At 40.0% G+C, this 21383-nt stretch overlaps 1 protein-coding gene across 1 annotated transcript in view; it reads right to left on the bottom strand.

Annotated features, from left to right (window-relative positions):
• The window catches only part of LOC124163447 (protein unc-45 homolog B), a 233099-nt gene that overhangs the window by 158668 nt on the left and 53048 nt on the right, over window positions 1-21383 (bottom strand). The window contains exon 9 of the mRNA XM_046540368.1: window positions 8036-8213. Coding sequence (XP_046396324.1) covers window positions 8036-8213 — 178 coding nt within the window. The remainder of the gene's footprint in view (window positions 1-8035; window positions 8214-21383) is intronic.

Genomic DNA, 21383 nt, shown 5'->3' with positions numbered 1-21383 from the left:
CGAGGTCCTTTTTTAATTCCTCGCCGAGAGATTGTTTTTTGCGCACGTTGTTATTACTGCACAGTAACCGAATTTCCCCCACCCCAATCTTTCTTATTTAACGGAAAATATTTTATTTAAATAGGAAGGAACACTCAAAATTAAAAATTGGTTTTTGTTATTTAAAACCAAAAAGATATGAATGAAAAACACACACGCCAAATTTTAGAGCTCAAATTCGATTTTCAACCGAGATAAGTAGCTTTGAAAGTCCGCTAAGAGCTTCGGCCACTCCCACGGAGTGAAACGTATTTCTATTGGCTGACGCCGCGTGACGTGTGAACCTCATGAATGTTGCGAGAGTAATGCTTGAAGAAGCCGTAAACACTGCGTTCGTGGAAATAGTGGCCAAAAGTTTATCGTTATGGCGAAACACAGTGTTGATTTTGTTCTGGCAGATACCAGAAGTGTACTGACATTATTAACAGGGACTCTGGACAATTTTTTGTCGCAAAAAGAATCATTTCTTTGAAATGAATCTTCTTAAGATGAAATGTTGACACTTTTAAAGAGACAGTAATCACGGCAATTATCATGGATGTTTTAAATTGTGGACATACCATCATAAAATCGTTTACTTATTACTGGTTTTTAGTTAACGGATGTAAATTGTGAAATAAACGAACAAATGTGCTGTAGTTATAGCTGTTTTCTTGCCCTCCGAAGGGGGAAATTTGGGATTCTCTCTGTTTCTTTTAGGATTAGCATTCAAATTTCGTTGGAATAGCATTCTTTTTTTTCAAAGCAGAGGTCTCGCTTTGGTCCACCTATGTTCCTGATAAATGTTCAAGTCAGTTTCGTACTATGAAAAATTGTAAACAATTGTCATAAAAATGAAAGAGTAACTCAGGGATGGGGATTTTTACATGAAAATATCCGTAAGTTCACTTATATTTACATCAGAGTTACACGTACAGTCGCTTTCAAAAGCTTTCAGACAAAGTTTGTGGTACCACTTCTGCTTCTCAAGGAAATTTAGTATCCTATACTCCTTTCGTAGTTATCTGCTGCGCTCCGCTGACATTCCGCTTGTGATTATATACATACACACAAAGGGACAAATTATTTTATACTGCAAATTTATCATTCCGCTTCTATTTATCTAGGGCGTAATAATTATTCCATGAGCATTTACTGCATACTTGCACCGGTTTTTACCCTTAGTGGTTTAAGTTATTATTATATGATTTTTGCCATGTGACGGTTCACCGCGGCGGTGGCCTAGTGAGTAACGCTTTGAGCTCGGGTAGTGAAGATTGAGGGGTCGGGACTGTCTCTCATAATTTTTTCAGCTCCTTTTTCTATTTATTAACAGTTTTTTATAATCGCAATTTCGCTATATTTGACATAATGCTTTTATTGTTGCCGAAGCCAATTTTTAAAATTAAGATAAAAATGGTGGTTAAAACCCTGTCGTTAGCATTAACGTACAGTTTGAATCTGGCGAAAGGGGCCACACATTATAATTTATTATTTGTCAATTTTTCTATTTCGATTAATGATAGTTCAAACTATTTGCTAGTATTCATTCAGTAAGTATTTGCCTCCGGTTTCTCTGTTTTTTTGTAAGATTTGCAAAGTTATCCGTGTTAATTATTTTCTATTTGTTCTTCTATTTATAGACATGGCGGCACCGGGAATCAAATGTGCTTATTTCTGTTTATTGTGAAGAATTTGATATCGTAGTGTTCCTGGAGTACAAATTTGAGATTATCATGTATTAGTTTGTACTATTTGACTCATCACCAGGTTAGCGTCGAAGACCCTTTCCGTTGCAGTGGTTGGCTTTTAATGCGCAAGATAGAAACAAAGAGGGAACACCAGGGCAAATATGCAGTAAATGCACACGAAATAATCATTATATCCAACATAAATGGAAGCAAAATGATATATTTGAAATTAAAAAGCGAAATTTCCCGTTGAGTGCGTATATATTTAAGCACATACGATTTTTTTGCGATGTGTGGTCAAAGACAACAAAAGGAGTAATGGAAACTAAAACTCTTTGAGAAGCAGAAGAGATTTACATTAAAATGGCCCTCACATATTCTATAACAGCCTATTTCTGAAGGAATATGCTGTCTCCATGCAGCGTCGCACCACCGCCTTCCCCGGTCTGGATCGTTTGGCACCACAAAAAATACTTTTCTGGCGTGTAACGAGAGATAAATTTACATCTTGGCACACAACAATAGGTATACATAAGGTTTCCTCCCACTCATTTAAAATTATCCGTTTTATCTAGTATTTACTTATACTCGAAATAACGTCTGCGACAATGCACTCCTTATGCAGGCAATGCAGATATCATGAGGTTCACACGTCATCAACATGGCGTCGCCCGAGAAATACATTTTTGGCGCGGAATTCAAGTTGAAACTTCAAACTGCTCTAGGGGTGAAATTATTCTGCGCTCAATGGTAAAATTTGGTGAGAGCCTTTCTTACACCCATTGCTTTATAAATCAGACAAAATAGTTGATAGTGTAATCCCTTCTATTGTTTATAGAATATAATAAATTGATTCTTTCTTATATAACGGAAAATATTTTATGAAAATTGTTTATAGAACATAATAAATCGAAAAACTATTTAATAAACCGTATTAGCAAAAATTTAAGATGAACACGATTCTAAGACTACCCTCCTTTTTTGGAACTCCACTAGGGGAAAATTTTTTTTTCCTATAACGATACGATTTTAAAATGAATGCGGAAAAACGATCAATGCTTTATTTTTTTGCTAGGCTGCCTATGTCCCAGGAAACGCAGGATTTTGGCGAGTAATTAAGATATTCATTAAAGGTTTCAAACAATATTTTAGATAATAACAGGAATAGAAATACTTTATCAAGACACATAGGTCACATTGTTGATTTGACCCGGATCTCTTTCAAAATCCTGAAGGAAAATGCCACCTCACTAAAAAAATGTTTGCTCTCCACTCGGCATTTACACTGCTATTATGGATTTCAGTCTGATGTAAAAATTCTTATCCATCAAACACCATTTCCAGTACACGTGTTCACGAGAGCAATGTGCATGTTGTGCCTAAAACAACCGCATTTGCCGGCGCAGTGACTGGTTGTGAGATGGATGACGAAGGCCAAAAATAGTGTATTACTTGAATTGTTCCTGTCTAATGAATATATTTTTAATATAACTGAGGTAGTGTGTAAAGCGTGAACAATGTTGCGTTAATCGTCAGTGGCACGCCGACCTGGATCTTCGCCTTCATATCTCTACTTGTTTTCTCCAGGTAGCTCACTCTACCCCCACCCCTACCGTCATGTGCTAGCAGACAACCCAAGGCGCTCTGCAATATTCACGCGCATCTAGCCCGGATTCTTTTCTTCATGTTCAATTATTTTCAGTCCATCTCTTAAAGTTCTCAATAGTTTCTTCGGAAGGGCCATGGTCCGAAGACGAATAAAATTAAACTAGTGAAAATGAAACCTGACTTTATTAAACCCACATGGAAAACACTCGGTGGTTCAAAGTCCAGCCACCCTGGAAAGTAGGGAACCACTCGTACGAGGTGAAGTTCGGAACTGATGCTATCGCGTACGGGGGTACGCAGAGCATACTGCGGAGGGCGAAGCGTGACCATATGACTGCGCCATGAAATTTTTTACCCTAAAGATACCCATTCTTTTCTAATTAGCGTAGCGCCAGATGAGCAGATGAATTCGGGTTTTTAGTAGGGAGAAACAAAAATCCTGAGAAGATATCCCTTCGTCAGTTACTCTGACAAGTGAGACTTATAGTATAGCTCGTAAATTGATAACTGATAACAACCTGATATCATGTTTTCGGAACAAAATGCCGAATTAACTGCCGAGAAGCTCAGCTACGAGGATATCGCGTTTCGCCAAAAATCACCATCGTATTTTTCATCTATTTCCTTGCTCAGAATACGTCGTGTTTGGTCTCGTTTTTTTTTTAAATTACGTGCAAATTACTAACATTTCAATCTAATAAAAGCATAATAGCAATTGCTGAATATCATTGTTAGATACCTTTTGGGCTAATAGGTGACTCATGCAGCAGTTGACCTCCAGGAACTGGGAACTTTGAAGGAGTTAGGCTGAAAAAGGTCAGTGAGTGAGAAGAGGGGGGAGCGCGAAACACGTTTCTATTGTTCTCGTGTAACTCGATATTTTTTTCGAAGCTAAGGTCTTCGTAATACAATCCCTGTGCGAGCTGGGACTTTTTTTTATTTTGAAGAAGAGGAAAGCGTCAGAAGGGGGGAGGCGAATGCTGAATGGAGGGGGATAACGGATCTTGGGAAATGCGCTAATGTTACTTTCCCACGGCACTGAGCTTCTCCCAATGGTAGTTCCATCTCTTGAGGAAGATTCCAACTATGTGCTTGTCGTTATTAGCCATAAATGAGACATTGTATTTATTTCGTCTCAGTTTCGTCAAACGATGGATGCGGGAAAATTATGCGTCGGAACCGAGATCTTCAAATGATCAATGCGAGAAACGATACTTCGGGGAACGATAGATGCGGGAAAATATTACATTCTCTATAAGGAACTTTATTTGGGACCAGAAACGGCGAACGATCAAAGCGGGAACGATAGATCGAGGTTCCACCGTATAACTTTTCTTTTGAAAGCGGCAGTGTAATGACTTCTTTTCTCTGCTATCGTAATACTCTATAACCAAAACTGAATCGATCTCTCTAATCAGAGGCAAATCATGTTCCCTTCATACTTTTACTCTGGGAAAAATGGAACGACTTTGTAGCAGTTAATATCGCGACGGCATTGAGGCTTTAACGTTACAATCCTAGGCGGATCTAGGGAGGGGCACGGGGGCACATACCCCCCAGACACTTAAAAAATATGCAAGATTTTGAATACGGTCACATTATCATTGCGCTCGTTTTGTATCATGAGGTATCCTTGTGCCCCCCCAGAACAAAATCCTGGACGCGGCTTTGCTTGTGCTCCCCCACTCCCCAGAAAGAAATCCTGGATCCGCCTCTGGTTAAAATTTAGGGAAATTGTAATCAATCACACAAAAATTTTGTAAGTTGATCAAGCTCTAACTTGAATGGAGGCGGACCCAGGGTAAAGCAGGCGATCTCGCGGACACGGCACAAGTGCACCCGGCAATTGATTGGCACGCACGCTTTACCTGCTGCCTAAAATGACAATGGTTTTTCATTTAAACACAAAATTAAATAAGTTAAATTACTGTTCAGGTATTTTTGACGTTGATTTTTCGTTATATATATATATATATATTAGGTGGCCAACTCAGGTATCCATGATTTTTTCCGACGAAAATTATGCAACCCGATTGACGTCGAGAATTTTGCATTCGATTGTAAGACGAACCCTCTTTTCTGCAAAAGTTAGGAGGAAAAAAAACCTTGTCTTACATTAGATAGGTGCAAATAGGTAGATTATAATTCACTTGGCATGAAATATATATAGACATAATACATACCTGCTGAAACATGTTATTTTAACTTTCACTTTACTTTATCACTCGTCAAATATTTCCACACAAACTTTCCGGTTGCAATGTAAAACTGGCAAGTCCCAGGTCGACGCATGCGAAAATCGTGTAATGCTGTGTTGCCATAAGCGGAAATCTTCTCTCGTTTTCAGGCCGCAACGCGTGAGAATTAGTAACGTCGCGCCGAAAGCTCGCTGTCGCCCGGTTCAAATGCAGGGAGCATAGTGTCCGCAGCGCATAGCAGGTTGTCAAGGTTAGCGGTCTTCCAATCTCAGGATTGAGGGTGTTGAATAAACGTTCAAATTTTTCGACACAAAGGCCATCTAGATTTAGTTTCGAAAGTGGTCGCTGCAGCCAGTGGGAAGCCTAATTGGATGGAAGGGGGACTAAGCAGTGACCGAGGGAGGGGAAACCAAGCCAGTAACTTGGTGAAAGCGATTCATAATTAAATTAAGAAAGAAGAACTTTGTACTTTCACATTAATACAAAGTGAAAGTACAAAGTTCTTCTTTCTTAATTTAAGATGATTGATTCATAATTATTTTGAGTATCAATGTTTTCACCATTTTTCGCTAAAAAATTAGAAAAATTTGTGCCCTATTTCACTTCTGAATGGGATTTCATTGTTTCAATTATTTTTATTGCGGACAGTTTTTGGGTGAATTTTTGCCTTGCATTGTATGCATTTTAAATTAAAACGGAAAACTTAAGGATTTTTGATGGCTGGGTATCATTTGGAGTTGCGCAAGGAAGAGACTTCCACGAGGTTCATAGTTCAGGACTCGATAAACAGTTATAAACTCGATAATCGGAATACATTATTTGAAAGTGATCGGAAGTGTTTGAATCAAATCACTCATGAGAAATTCGGGTATCTTAACTTTATTTGGTTAATGGCACCTTTAAAATAACGGAATGTTGGTAAATTCTTCCAGAAAGAGAAAAAAAGAGTAGCTTGTGCTAAAGGTAGGGTTTTGTCTATTCCTTCACGGGGTGAGGGTAAACGATTGGGTTTTTCCTCAAGCTAAAAGGAATATTTTCTATAGGCCTGGGGATACTCGAAGGTCAAGGCACCATTTGTGGGAGTTCTTGAGGGTGGGGAAAACTGTGAACGTGAGGGAAATATTTTAAAGGAAGCGGGCGCCTTCTCATTGTGCGTTTTTATGTTTCCCGTCCCTATTATAACTGCAAAAAAAGACCGAAGGGAGAGCCCCCGCGGCGTTGGGTCAGTGGCTACTGGTGGCACCCAAGCTAATGAGTGTCGATGGTCTTCGACTGTTCGGCATTGTCACAGTCACGAAAACGTATTTCAATCCACCTAGAAGGTAAAATCTGGCGCATGAGTATGTAGTTCCTCGCCATTGTGCGTAAATAAGTTCAATGGACTCAAAAGAGAATGAGAAAAAAGTTGAGACATTTCTTAATGCACCGGCATTCACTGCAGGGTTAGAGGAAATTATTACGTCGTAGACGACCGGTGTCCGTTCACAACAAAAGGAGACCATACCCTCTCAAAGACTTCAATTTACCCTGATTTTCCAGTCTTCAAGAGGTGAAGGTACTCCTTGCCTGATATTAAAGAAATGAAGGAATATAGGATGCGGTATCTAATTATTTGTTACTCCGAAAATTCTTGGAGGCGCCTTCCCCCAAAATTCATGTGGAATGTTTCTTATTTACTACAAAACTAAATGATTAAGTATATCATTTACTTAATACGCAAATCTGCATGGAGCTAAATGCTATAACGTTAAATTCGCTATGAGTAACATTAATTTTGCCCTTTACGACATTAAGAGTGGATATGCAACTTAATTTGCTGGCAGGGTTAAATTTCCCGCAGGTGTACAGAGAGTACGCATCTTTTGAACTAAATTTATTATTTCTTATGGAAATTTGTCAATCGACCACGGGAAAATTATCAGCATTTATCATTTATGAATTCTAAGGAAACTGGGCTACGGTGATTTTCATTCTTGAATGCCTTAAAAATCCATAATTTCAATCTTTCCTCCGCTTCTTGTCAGCGAGAGGATGGTAGACCGCTGACGCCCGGACCGCTCCCAGGCCTTCCCCCGAGCGCTTGCCAGCAGAGACGCCTCGCTGTCGGCCCGTAGTGAGGGGCCCCTCGCCTCAAAAAGGGTGGCCGGCGCGCAACTTTGGATGCAGATATCTCGGCTCACAGGGCTTAAGGGCACGGGAAATTTTGCAAATTCCCATTAATTATGGAACACTACCATCCCACCAAATTTGAACGAAATCGGCGGAGGACACTTCGTGAATGTTCCTTGTTAGTGTATGTAGCATGCGTGTACTTCCAAACAAGAGCACACTTGAATTTGATAGGGCTATGAAAGCCCTAATTGTTAAAAATTTTGAAACAAGGAAGTTCCCTACAATTTCACATGGAAAAGATTCAAATCTCTAAAACTGCAACACTAGATGCAAAGCTGTTGTTCGTTCCTTGGATCTGTCCATAGCTGATGTAGACAACATGTGTGATTAGCTCAACGCATCACTTACAAGACAAATTCCTCTACAGCCTTGACATATTCTTCGCGAGCAGCATCATAGTACATGCTCTCATAAATGCGAGCTAAGCAGGCAGCGACCAATGTTTTCGTTGAGGGAGTCACTTCCATCTTCGACTCGTATGTGTACTCCTCCAGCTCACTCGACACCTCAAGCAAACGCTGCAGCCCTGAAAAAAAAAAAAAACGTGGACATTTCAACACTTTTGAATGGCACAACATCAACCAACAAGGATCCACCGATACATCATTCAACTGAATTCATTACATGGGTGAACAATTTGAAAAAATTTCTGCTGAGTTTGATTTTTCAGCTGTTCTCTAGAGAATAGGGAAGTGCACTAGTGTTTCAAATGCACCAAACACATTTTTTAAATTAGAGTTCAGAATAACATAATGTCATAAAACCACAGTTTAAATCCTAATAGTGAATACTTGATTCGAGATAACCGTCTAAAATATGGAAAAATTCAAAGGCCGCGAAAACGGGTATCCATGTTGAATATTGGCCGTGACGTCACAAGGCAGTAGCAGAAGGCAGCTTCTACACCGTTTAGTTCTACCACTATTATTGCATAGAAAAATTACAGAATTTGAGGGTATCCGTTTTTTGCTATCATAAAATATCTTCAGATTATATATGTGGCTGCTTCTCTTTTGAGTAAACGACTTCATCATTGCGTAATATATTAATATTCATTTACGTGTCAACTTCAAGTTTGGAAAGAGTAGTGCGAATAGCAAATTGAATCTTTGATAAATAGATGATGGCATTTATTTTTCGCTGGGTGTATTTTGGCACAATGCCGTTTATCATGCCAAAAATTCTTTTGTAAGAACCGAATCAAAATAATAAACCTATTTCAGACGTTTGCTGCAAGACTTATTCGTTGCGTAGGTATGTATTCACGCCGGCCGGAACGTTCGCCCTTCGCTACTAGAATCATGGGATGTTAGCCTTATTTCCGAGCTGGCTGGTTGTTGCAATGGTTCGCTGTCCAGGATGGGTTCCAGAAAAGATAATCTTGGTTGGGAGAAGGAAAATGCCAACGATTTATAAATGGTATACCAAACTTTGATGTATTTATGGTTACTTAATTTTTGAATAAGGAGGACAGGTTCAACGCTCCATAGAAATGCGAGACGTTAAGGCTAACAAGGGGAGACCGCGTAACTTGCTGCATCTTTTTCAATTAGGGCGTTAGTTAGGCTGTAATTAATTAATTTTCATACGTTACTTTTTACAAGTTATATATATAAATTCAAAATATCCTCATTTTCCAAATGGGTTGGTTGGGGTAGTGGTAGAGTGCACGAGTCAAAGGTAAGATGTTACCTGAAGGACAGTGGTTCAAGTCTACGTCATGGTATTATTTTTTGTTGCCTTCATTGTGATCATACGGCGTCTAGTTTATCATTAATTATAATTGGAGCAATCATTGACATGAGACAATTTTTTTATCGTCATTATGGCGTTTAGGTATTTTAGCAGTGTCATTACAAACGCCGAGATACGATGACTACAAGGGTTGGTGTGCGCTAAAATGTTAATTTTTTCATTGCTTATACTGACCAACTTCCACATTAAAAATGAAAACCACTCTTGCAAGAGCACATACCATTAAAGGCTCGCGGCAAGCAACAATATGCGTACAGGCATAATTAATAAGAACACAAAGCGAATATAAAATGCCATATATCTCGAACACTTGTAATTCACATTACTCCAAAGGGAGTTTACTTACTCAGTACATACCTCAGTACCTTGTACTCAGTACCTACCAGTTTACCTCAGTAGCAGTGCTAAAAGAACCATTCTGAAATATAATTTCAACTAACAAATAGGATGAAATAAAAGTTGATAACCCTGGACCGGGCGCGCTGGCGTATAAAATACGTCAATCTTTGAAAACCAAGGATTTCGACATTGTACGTACATTCTGGGCTATAATGGTCTCGTGTATTCTTACAATGTACTTTGACTGCCTATATTGCGAGTTTTCAAAGTTCGAGGTATTGTAGCTAATTTTTTAGATCAGCAAGATGAACCCGTCACCAGTGGAGTACAAATTACGCCGCGCGACCTGCCGTGTACCTTTATATCTGTATCACCTATAAATGTACTAATTTCAACAAATAAAGATTAACTTTAACAAAAATCGTTTGTTATCATATATGCACATATCATGGGCAAAGTACGCATTTTGCCCGGTCGTGTAAAAAAAACAGTCGCGCCATAATTCTTTAACCAAACTACTTTCAGTTTATAAATTACGTAGGTCTACGCGGAAGATGCTATATTTTGACTCAACACACTTTCTGATGTGACTGAGGTACCTATTAAGTAAATTATTATAATATAAATATCAATTTGATCTTACAATACATTCAAATGATCTTCAAAACAGAATATCATCGATAGGTAAGAGTCAGGAGCAGCCTTGAACCATTTATTCCGTATAGCTTGTGCTTAAGGCACGGGAGTGAATATCTTCTCCAGGCTTTTGTTTCGACGTCGAGATGAAATTTGGAACAAAAAATCATTTATAATTCTATTTTGAATTCATGTTTTCGGTACTAGACGACATTTTTAGGAAGCAAACTCCACCGATTCCCGGAAACTCTCGCCGCGCTAAAGAAGGCGACGGAATACAGCGATACTCCACTGGTGACTACTGCCTTGTGACGTCACATCTCAATCAAGATGGAGGCACTGTGTTTCAGCGCAACATGAAATTTTCCGACTTTCAAAACGTTTTAAAGTGCATACCCCAGTTGCAGAAAATAAAAGTGACTATACTAAAGTTTCTTTTTTAGGCTAAACTTTCAAATTCAGCAATAAAAAAAAATTAGTGCACTTCCCTATTAGGCATACTGGTTTCTACAATGTTGTTAGTTTCCCTGTGTCAGGTCATGTTTGTTCTCTACACCATATGAGAATGTGACAACACTCCACACATGCTAACAGGGAGGGTAGGAAGCACTATTGGACTCCTATGGACTGACACAAACTCTCTCCAATGGGTGGGGTGGAGGGAATGATGTAGCAGATAACTGTGACTGTACTGCCATATAACGAGTGAACCCGTATTTGCATCGAAAATCATTATGAGCATTGGTTTCCAAACTGTGATGTAGCTCAATCATTGTATTTCTGTCCTCCTGATGTTAAAGACATTGAAGAAATGAAGCCTAGAAATTCAATGGGTTATGATAAAATCAGTAACATTGTTATTTTTAAAAATTAATGATCTGATTGCACAGGTTTTTACTAGAGATGGGTCGAATAGCAGATTTCTCGAACTCGAATATTAAATCATTGCTCGAATATTCGAATACCTCTAATACTAAACGATGAATGCTGGAACAGTGGCGCCGACTCCATGGGGCCTGAGGGGGCCCGAGCCCCCTCAAATATTCGTTAGGGGGGGCTGAGCCCCCTCAATAATTCAAGAAAATAATTAAGTTATATTATGCTTTGGGAAAATCACAAAAATATATTGGTATTTTCCCATGTTTGACGATAGATACCTTTTAAAATGCATTCAATAATGTGTTAAAACAAATAATTTTAAGGTAGCAAGCAGGTTAACTGAAAACAAGTGGTGTGAATTATGATAGTGTTACGGTGCTGAGACACACTTTGAATTTAACCTCTTCCCGGGGTAAGACCCCCGATATATATGGGCCCCCCCAATATTTTTTATAAGTCGGCGCCCCTGTGCTGGAATGTTTGACTCGGTTGCATATGCAGCACACAACACAAGATTTTGGGGAGTAATTTTGATTTCCTTTAAAGGATTAGAACAGGAATTTAGCTGATTAATGGAATATTTTAATTTTATGGAAACAATTGGGCATATAATTAATTCAACTGAAATCGCTTTACCCCCACTACTTCTGCCAAGTGCTAGCTGACAATCTGAGGCATTTTGTAAAATACAAGCTCTTCTCCACCGGATTCTCTTCAATTATTTTCAGTCCATCTTTGGGAGTTCTCACGAGTTAAGCACATGAAATCGAATTGCTAGCAGGGAGAAAACAAATATCCTGAGAAAATATCCCTTCGTCTGGGACTGTAACAATAAAGATTTATAGCACCACTCATAAATTGTAACTTGATATATGTTTTCGGAAAAAATACCGCATCAACTTCGGAGAAGCTCTGCTGCTCATACCGAGTCTCGCTAGAATGCTACGTCTCCGTCGTAGTTTGACATTTATTTCATCGTGTAAAATGCTTAAAAAAAGTTAGAAATGCGTCGCGTCTGGTCTTATTCTTCTTTAAATTACACGCACATTACTAATACAGTGAGTCCTCGTTCTACGTCACCCCGTTTAACGTCATTTCGCAATAACGTCACGAAAGTTTTGAGACCATAATTCGTTTATCACACCTTCGCTTCGCGATAACGTCAAGGCTTTTAAATTTCGCTCGAGAAAAAAACGCCAAGCGACGGGCGTTGCAGGTTGTTCGTTTTGTGGGCGGGAATACAGTCAGTCTAAAAGAAGTGTAAAACGGTGTGTTTATTGTTAATTGCAATTGCGGTTTTAGCAAATTTTCTGCTAAATGAATTCTTAGGTAGGTGCGCAAGGTTTTACTTGACATAATGGCTTTCGGGAACCTAAAAAGTGATTTCAAGGAATTATTCCGTGTAGAACTTGGAGTTTTTGTCGTCACTTTTTTCGCCATGTTCACAATAATTTTGGTTCCTGTAACTGCGACGATGTTTCAGCGATGATGATGCCCAGGCGACGCTCGCCCGGGCGACCACCATAGCGAAGCTGAAATGCAAATGCGGGAAGTTACAAAAATGGAGAAGGATTTACGTCAGTGCTGCTATTGTCGTCGATGAAGACAGGAACTCGTATTTATGCCATAGCTTGGAATTCCCATCGTAAAAAATGCCCCAGATATGATAAGCTAAAATTTTTTCGTGTAGGAATTGTGAGGTCCAGGAGCCGATATTCACTTTTTACATTGTTTCTTATGGGATATTATGTTTCCATTAACGTCATTTCGTTTATCGTCACATTTTTCAGGAACGGTAAGTGACGTTAAACGAGGACTCACTGTATATCAATCCAATAAAGGTGTAATACCAATTGCCAAAAGTCATTGTTAGACACCTTTTGGGCTAATAGGTGATTCATGCAGCAGTTGACCTCCAGAAACTGGGAACATAGAAGCAGGTAGGCTGAAAAAGGTCAGTGGGTGAGAAAAGGGGGGCGCGAAACACATTTCTATTGTTCTCGTGTAACTAGATATTTTTTTCAAAGCTAAGGTCTTCGTAATATGATCCCAGCGCGACCTGGGACCTTTTTTTTATTTCGGAGAAGAGGAAAGCCTCAGAGGGGGGCTAGTGCTGAATGGAGGGGGATAGCGGATCTTGGGAAATGCGCTAATGTAACTATCCCACGGTACACATGCAGCAGTTGACCTCTAGAAATGGGGAACTTCGAAGCAGGTAGGCAGAAAAAGGTCAGTGGGTTAGAAAAGGGGGGCGTGAGACAAGTCTTCATTGTTCTCGTGTAGCTTAATATTTTTTTCGAAGCTAAGGTCTTCGTAACATGATCACAGCGCGAGCGAGGACCTTTTGTTTGATTTCGGAGAAGAGGAAAGCGTCAGAGTGTGTGAGGCGAGTGCTGAATGGAGGGGGATAGCAGATCGTCGGAAATGCGCCAATGTTACTATCCCACGGCACTGAGTTTCTCCCTATGGTAGTTTCATCTCCTGGAAACGATTCAAATATTCAAGAGTGCCTGTCCTTATTAGCCATAAATGACACATGGTAAACACTTCTTCTCATTTATAGGAAACCTGCTCGAGCTGGGGCTTTTTGTTTGATTTCGAAGAGGAGGAAAGCATCGGAGGAGGGGCCGAGGGCTGATGGATGGAGGGGGAAGCAGATTTAGGGAATTACGTAGTTACCATCCCATGGCACTGAGGTTTTCCTGGTGGGGGAAACAGGGGATTTTCGGATTTTTTCACCCTGATCAATTTAGGTTCCTCAGGTCGAACTCTTGTCACCGCTCTAACCCGCGAATTTGATGTAGTGCGTCAACTTGCCTAAAACGGCGCTGCATGCACTAAAAGACTATAGTTCTCTACATTTTTCCGAGTCTACTACCAACGATGTGCGTGCGACAGTGTACGACGCAAAATTCAAAGTATTCGAGGTATTTGAGGCGGTACTTTTCGCATAACTATTCGAGACCTCGAATACTTTCTAGTATTCTAGGTATTCGAGTATTCGCGGATACTATTCGCACATCTCTAGTTTTTACCCATATCACTAACTTGAGTATGATAACAGGTGAATTCCCAAAACAATTAAAAACAGCTATAGCAGTTCCAATTTTCACAAAAAGGTGATAAAACTAAGGTAAGCAATTACACTGTTCTGCAAAAGAAATAGTTCAAAAAATTCCTGGCTACAATTTAGGGTGTTTCTGGCTAATTTTGGGTCGCTGAATCCGAAAATGACCTCCGTTTTTTTCTATCGACCTCCATTTTTACGCAACTCCTAAATTGGGGAAAACAACCCCTTATCTAAACTTATCGCTTTTCAAGGGACTTTTATTAATGTTATCTGCTTCTGATCGAAAAAAAAACTGATTTTTTAAGGCTATCAGGGTCAAGAGAGAGACAAACTTCACTAGGGTTGAAAAGATCTAGGGGGTGAAAATTGAAAAAAAAAAAAAAAAAAAACTTTAAAAACATTAAAATAACCATTTTTCTCAGTTTTTTTATGACGTATGATATGGTAGCTAATGGAAAAGTTTTTAAGGGATGAATACACTGTACACTATTTTGTAAAGGATTAATATAACATAAAATATAAGAGGGGTATACGAGTGGTAAACCTATCTGGGCATGTCGGGTGCTAAAAAGTTGCAAAAAATATCAAAGATCAGTGCAAATTTCTCATTTTAATGATCCAATGTTAGAAGAGGAATCTTCAAACGATGTGGTAATAGAACTTCGCGAGGAAAAGGAAATAAACGTTCCTGAGGGACCGCAAGTTGGAGATTGGGTGTTAGTTAACTTTTCGAGCAAGAAAAGTGTCAGTTATTATGTTGCATGAGTGAAAGGTGTTGAGGACGAAGAACTAGAAATTTGATGAGAACGGAACACGGGAAAACATTTTAAATGGCCGGACACAGACGACAGGTGTTTAGTGGATTTACTTCAAATTGAGAAAAAGCTATAGAGCCCCCCACACAAGGTAAAAATAAGCAAAAGAGTGACCTATTTCCATTTTAATGTAGACCTTGATGGTTATTATGTTTGCTGAAATATGGATCAACAATAAATATGGTGTTTTTAATTCTTCACTCAAAATATTTTTTATTATGATGCAGCTCCATAGCCCCCATACCAAAAATTATCCCGTAACCAGCCCTGCGACGTTTTTTCTTGATTAAGTAACATTTTTTCAACAGTTGTGTGTCCAAATCCAGAAAGAAAGAGCCTGTAAAGACTTACCGTATAAGCGCGTGTAAGAGGCGCACCTTTTTTCCCAGATATTGCAGCCGAAAATGGGGGTGCGCCTCTTACACAAACTTCTTATCTTCCCCCCCTCCCCTTCACCGGTTGCAAGTTCAAGGGGAACTGAGTGGCCTTGGTTTTCAGCGTGAGTCAGTCATCTGAAACCCTGGGTCAAAATCAAGCGGCAGGCAGGGGAGTTTCTCCCTTAGTGACGTATTTTTAAAATGCTCCTGTTTGAATTTCTTGCAAGCATCGCGCCGTCACGTCGGTACCCCAGAGGTGAACATTGAAAAGATCGCGCGGGGTGATTCGCTCCGGAGCGCGCGCTAAATTTATTGCCACGAGTGGGCATCCCGCGGCATTTATACTGCATATAGTAATATTGGTGTCACAACCTGCGGTTGAAAAAATTCGAACGAGTGTGCTCATTGTTGGACTTAATGGTGGATAGAAGAAATCGGAAATGCTTATAAGTTAAGAGCGCTGAAGGAGAGGTCAAGGGAAGAGGGCTCCCTCCCCTCCGTATTTAAAACTACGAGCGAAGGGGCGAAGGCGCAGCAATGTGATATACGCAGTTTTCGTTGCCTGAGTTTCCAGTCCGTCTCGTCTTGTTTGAATGCGCTTATGCTACGCTTGTTTCTTCCGAAATTGTGCTGTTTGGCCTATGTTGAATATTAGTAGCCTTATTTTAGCTATAAATCTTTGTGTCAATCAATTAGAGCTCAAAAAACTTAAATGCTGTAAGATTTACGTCGCGTTAGGTCTAATTCTTTTTAGAACCTCGTGCGTGTCATAGAATTTCTGAAAGATATCGAGATATCTTCGAGCTCAGAAGGTGACTCACGTAGCATTTGACCTCCAGAAACTCGGGGAATTGAACCTGGTAGACCGAAAAAGGTCAGTTGGTGGAATGGGGTAGGGATGACACACGTTTCCATTGTTCCCATGTAACTTGATATTTTCCTGTGGAGTCTCAGAAAGGAAAAAAAACGGCCGAGGCATTAGCTGATGGAGAGCCAGAGATGTAGTTCCGTTAGGCCCCTTGATCACACACCGATTTTGGACGGCCGGTAAAATATTGGCCGATATTTTACCGGCGAAGCGATGCTTGCACACACGACGGATTTTTACCGGTCAAACGATACGTTGCTAAGTTTTTGAGCCGGCGCCGGCGATCCACAGTGACAATAGCCGGCAGCTAACCGGCATTTTGCCGGTGCCGGCGTGTGGTCGGTACGTGTGCAAGCTCCAATGCTCTCCCATTGTTCACCATTGGAATGTGGACGGCCGATATTTTACCGGCCGTCCAAAATCGGTGTGTGTGCAAGGGGCCTTAAATCTACGACGTGGTTATTATCCTACGGCGCTGAGATTGCCCCGATTGTTGTTCAATCTCTTGGGAAAGCTCATGCCATTTGCCTGTCGTGTTTTGCCTTAAAAATTTCCACGGCTGCAATTCTATTGCAATACTCCTGAGAGAGCTTTTAAACAAAATTTTTCGTGAGTAGGACAAGCAACGTAGAGCGATGGCGTATACAAAGAGAGGATCGGAACTCTTTCTACTCCCTCTTATGCCGCCGCAGTTATCAAAATTTCCTTTTTCAAATAGTACTAAAAGAGGACATTTCGATAACTGTCGAAATTCCAGGCATACGTCTGCAACACCGCACGATAGGATAAAAAAAGTCGCAAAATTTTTTTTCTTTATAGCTTCGATCCTCAAAATAGGGGTGCGCCTCTTACACAAGCTTATACAGTATTTCTGTGAAAATTAAAAGACTGTCCGACTCAATACCGGAATGGCGGTTGGAGTCGCATATGCGTTATTCTTTTTTTTGGTCAGAAAACATAGGATGGGTTCATTAAAACGGTATGAATGCATAATTTGACTGATTTTTAATTCGTAACCCATTCAATGCAGGTCTAAATGCAAATTTCTTTCCCAGTGTAGGAACTCAAATTTTTGCGTTTTCATATCTGTAATTGTGTTTTGAGTTACCTTAAACCATTTAAAAATATCAATAAGTAGGTTTCACATCATTTTTCGTGATAAAAAAAATGACTTTTATGAATGACATCCGCTCTGCTGAAAATACGTAGTTATGCAACCCGCATTTCTTTTTCTTCCACGGATAAAATTCTCCGTAATCTTCTGTGAAAATATCATTTTTTGGTGTCTGACTTTTGGTAATAGAATTTTATTTGCTTTTAATGCATTGTGTATGGAATAAGCAAGAGATTAATAGTCATAGGTATCATTTCTATAAATACATTTATTTTATATCCATAACTAGGGATGGGTCGAATAGTAGATTTCTCGAATTCGAATATCGAATTCGAATAACAAATCATTGCTCAAATATTCGAATACCTTGAATTTCGAATACCTCGAATACTAAACGATGAATGTGAAAATGTTTGACTAGGTCGCCTATGCAGCAGGAAAGAGATTTTGGCAAGTAATTGTGATTGCCTTTAAAGAATTCCAACAGGAATTTAGTTGATTAATGGAATATTTTAATTTTATGTAAACAATATGGTAGTTTCCTTCATTAAAGAAAATGAAAGGCACTGATTGTGATTCATTATCCACCATTGGTGTATTCATAATATACTAATTATTTGGTTCTAGAAATACCGGTTTAACCAATGGCAATGGTCAATTTTATCCTCATTTGATAAAGGCCAGATTGGCGCCCATGCGATGCCACTCCACGTGACATCACAGGGACCTAGTTTCTACACGAGAGGATAGGAGTTTACATCGTCTAAGGTTACCAATGCATGCATGAGGCACAAAGATCAGGGAAACATGTCTTAATAATCACTTATTAAAACTGGCTGTGGTCGGAAAGTTTTCTTCGCTTGATAAGGTATTAATAATCCTCATTTAAGCCAAGCGCTACCAGCTAGCATGGTACTCGGCTACCTGCTAGCATCCTGCGTCGTATTAGCGCTCAGAGCCTCGCCCCAAGGTCACCTTACTTGCGGCAGCGGGAAGCAGAACGACGTCACGCGGAGTTTTTCCCGGCATTCATACTTACCCCCGCGCTTGAAAATTTTCACTTTTAATTTAATCGCGAAAAATAGATATCGTCTTATAAAAATCTAAAAGCGTTAAATATGTACTCCATGAGTATTAATATTTCGATTCGGGCAATAAAAAATAATAGGAAAGCACCCTATTTGAGCATTACGCCAAAATGCTAAGCCTCTGTCGTATTTCTTCCTCTTTCTGGCATTTATTTTCCTGCGTAATAAAAGTCAGAAATATGTCGTGTTTGGTCTTATTCTTTCTTAAATTACGCGCATATTACTAATATTTCAATCCAATAAAAGTGTCAAATCAATTGCCTAAAGTCATTATTAGACAACTTTTGGGCTAGTAGATGACTCATGCAGCAGTTGACCTCCAGAAATGGGGAACTTCGAAGCATGTAAGCAGAAAAAAGCCAGTGGGTGTGTAGAGGGAGGGGGGGGCGTGAGACACGTTTTTATTGTTCTCGTGTGACTTGATATTTTTTTTGAAGCTAAGGTCTTCGTAATAACTCTAATAATAATAATTCTAACGTCTCCCTGCGCGAGCTGGGATCTTTTGTTTGATTTCGGAGAAGAGGAAATCGTCAGAGTGGGTGTGGGAATGCTGAATGGAGGGGGATAGCAGATCGTGGGAAATGCGCCAATGTCACTATCCCACGGCACTGAGTTCCTCCCTATGGTACTTTCATCTCCTGGGGAAGATTCAAAATAAGTGCCTGTCGTTATTAGCCACAAAGGACACATGGCAAACACCTCGCCTCATTTTTATCAAAAGATGGATGCGGGATAATGGTCAGTGGGGGAGAAAGAGTGAAGGGTTAAACGCGATTCTATTATTTTCCGGTAACTTGAAATTTTTTTCGAAGCTGAGATCTTCGTAATACGATCTCTGCGCGAGCCGGGACCTTTTGTTTGATTTCGGAGAAGAGGAAATCGTCGGAGGGGGTGGGGCGCTGAATGGAGGGGGATAGCGGATCGTGGGAAATGCGCCAATGATGCTATCCCACGGCACTGAGGTTCTCCTGATGGGGGACACCTGGGATTTTCGGATTTTTTCACCGGATCAATATCGGTTCCCCACGTCGAACTCTTTTCACCGCTCTAACCCGCGACTTTAATGTAGTTCGTCAGCTTGCCTAAAACGGTGCTGCATGCACTAAACGACTAGAGTTTGCCTCATTTTTCCGAGTCAACTACCAACGACATGCGTGCGACAGTGTACGACACGAAATTCAAAGTATTCGAGGTATTCGAGACGGTACCTTTGGCATAACTATTCGAGATCTCAAATATCGAATACTTTCTAGTATTTGAGGTATTCGAGTATTCGCGGATACTATTTGCACATCTCTATCCATAACATATCTTTGACTCCTCTCTCTTTTGAAACATTTTTGTCTAGTTCTATTTCAAAATGATAATAGGGTTATGTTTTCTGCTCTGGCTCAATGGTCGTTTTTATAAATTTTTGAAGGATGAATAGTATTGCTGACAAAATGTTTATGAAATTAATTGTTTGAGGCGTAACTTGGTGAAAGCGATTCATAATTAAATTAAGAAAGAAGAACTTTGTACTTTCACATTAATATTTAATCACGACCATGGTTTCAACGTTAGACGTCATCATCAGGTGAACTCTACAGAGGTCCATCACATCCTTTTATACCAGGCTAGGAGGGGGAGGGAGGAAGGTAATTAGGTTGAAAGGATTGGTTAACAGAGAAGAGGGAGGGGGGAAAAAAACCTTGGTCATGTGGTATGGAAGAAGTTAGGGGGAGGAGGCTCCCTTATGGGGGGCACGGCAAGTGGAGGGGGGGGGGGTTCAGGTGAGAGAGAGAGAGAGGCCGAAGAGTTCGTCATGTCATTAGCCCAGGAATTTAGGAATTGAATTAGAATTTAGGAGTGGGAGGCTTAAAAGAGGGGAATGGTAGTCATACAAAAATTCGTTTACAATGTTGTCATTGGAACGTACGTGCTGCAAAATTTCCATTTGTTCCAAAGATCCCATCCCAAGAGAAGAAAGGAGTGGGGTGTATAGACTAAAATGTGAATGCAACGCGGTGTATGTTGGGCAAACGGGGCGACAATTTCAAGAGCGGGTAAAAGAACATCAAGCCTGCCAGAGAAATAAAAAGACTACTTCACAATTTGCTATACATTTGTTAGATAACAATCATCAAAGTGATTTTGTGTTTGAAGTGCTTCATTATGAACCTAAAGGACCTAGATTAGACGCTTTGGAACAAATGGAAATTTTGCAGCACGTACGTTCCAATGACAAAATTGTAAACGAATTTTTGTATGACTACCATTCCCCTCTTTTAAGCCTCCCACTCCTAAATTCTAATTCAATTCCTAAATTCCTGGGCTAATGACATGACGAACTCTTCGGCCTCTCTCTCTCTCTCACCTGAACCCCCCCCCCTCCACTTGCCGTGCCCCCCATAAGGGAGCCTCCTCCCCCTAACTTCTTCCATACCACATGACCAAGGTTTTTTTCCCCCCTCCCTCTTCTCTGTTAACCAATCCTTTCAACCTAATTACCTTCCTCCCTCCCCCTCCTAGCCTGGTATAAAAGGATGTGATGGACCTCTGTAGAGTTCACCTGATGATGACGTCTAACGTTGAAACCATGGTCGTGATTAAATATTAATGTGAAAGTACAAAGTTCTTCTTTCTTAATTTAAAATGTTTATGTTTTTTTACCGTTGTAACTCGGCTGTCGAAAATATCTTTTGCATTTGATGACCGGTACTTCAATTCCTCCACGTTGGGACGTGTTGTTACTTATATTTTCGGCCTTTCGTCC

This window comes from Ischnura elegans, chromosome 8, assembly GCF_921293095.1.
Source record: "Ischnura elegans chromosome 8, ioIscEleg1.1, whole genome shotgun sequence".
Lineage (NCBI taxonomy): Eukaryota > Metazoa > Arthropoda > Insecta > Odonata > Coenagrionidae > Ischnura > Ischnura elegans.
The sequence above is the reverse complement of the archived record's forward strand: the minus strand, read 5'-3'. Positions and strand labels throughout refer to the sequence as shown.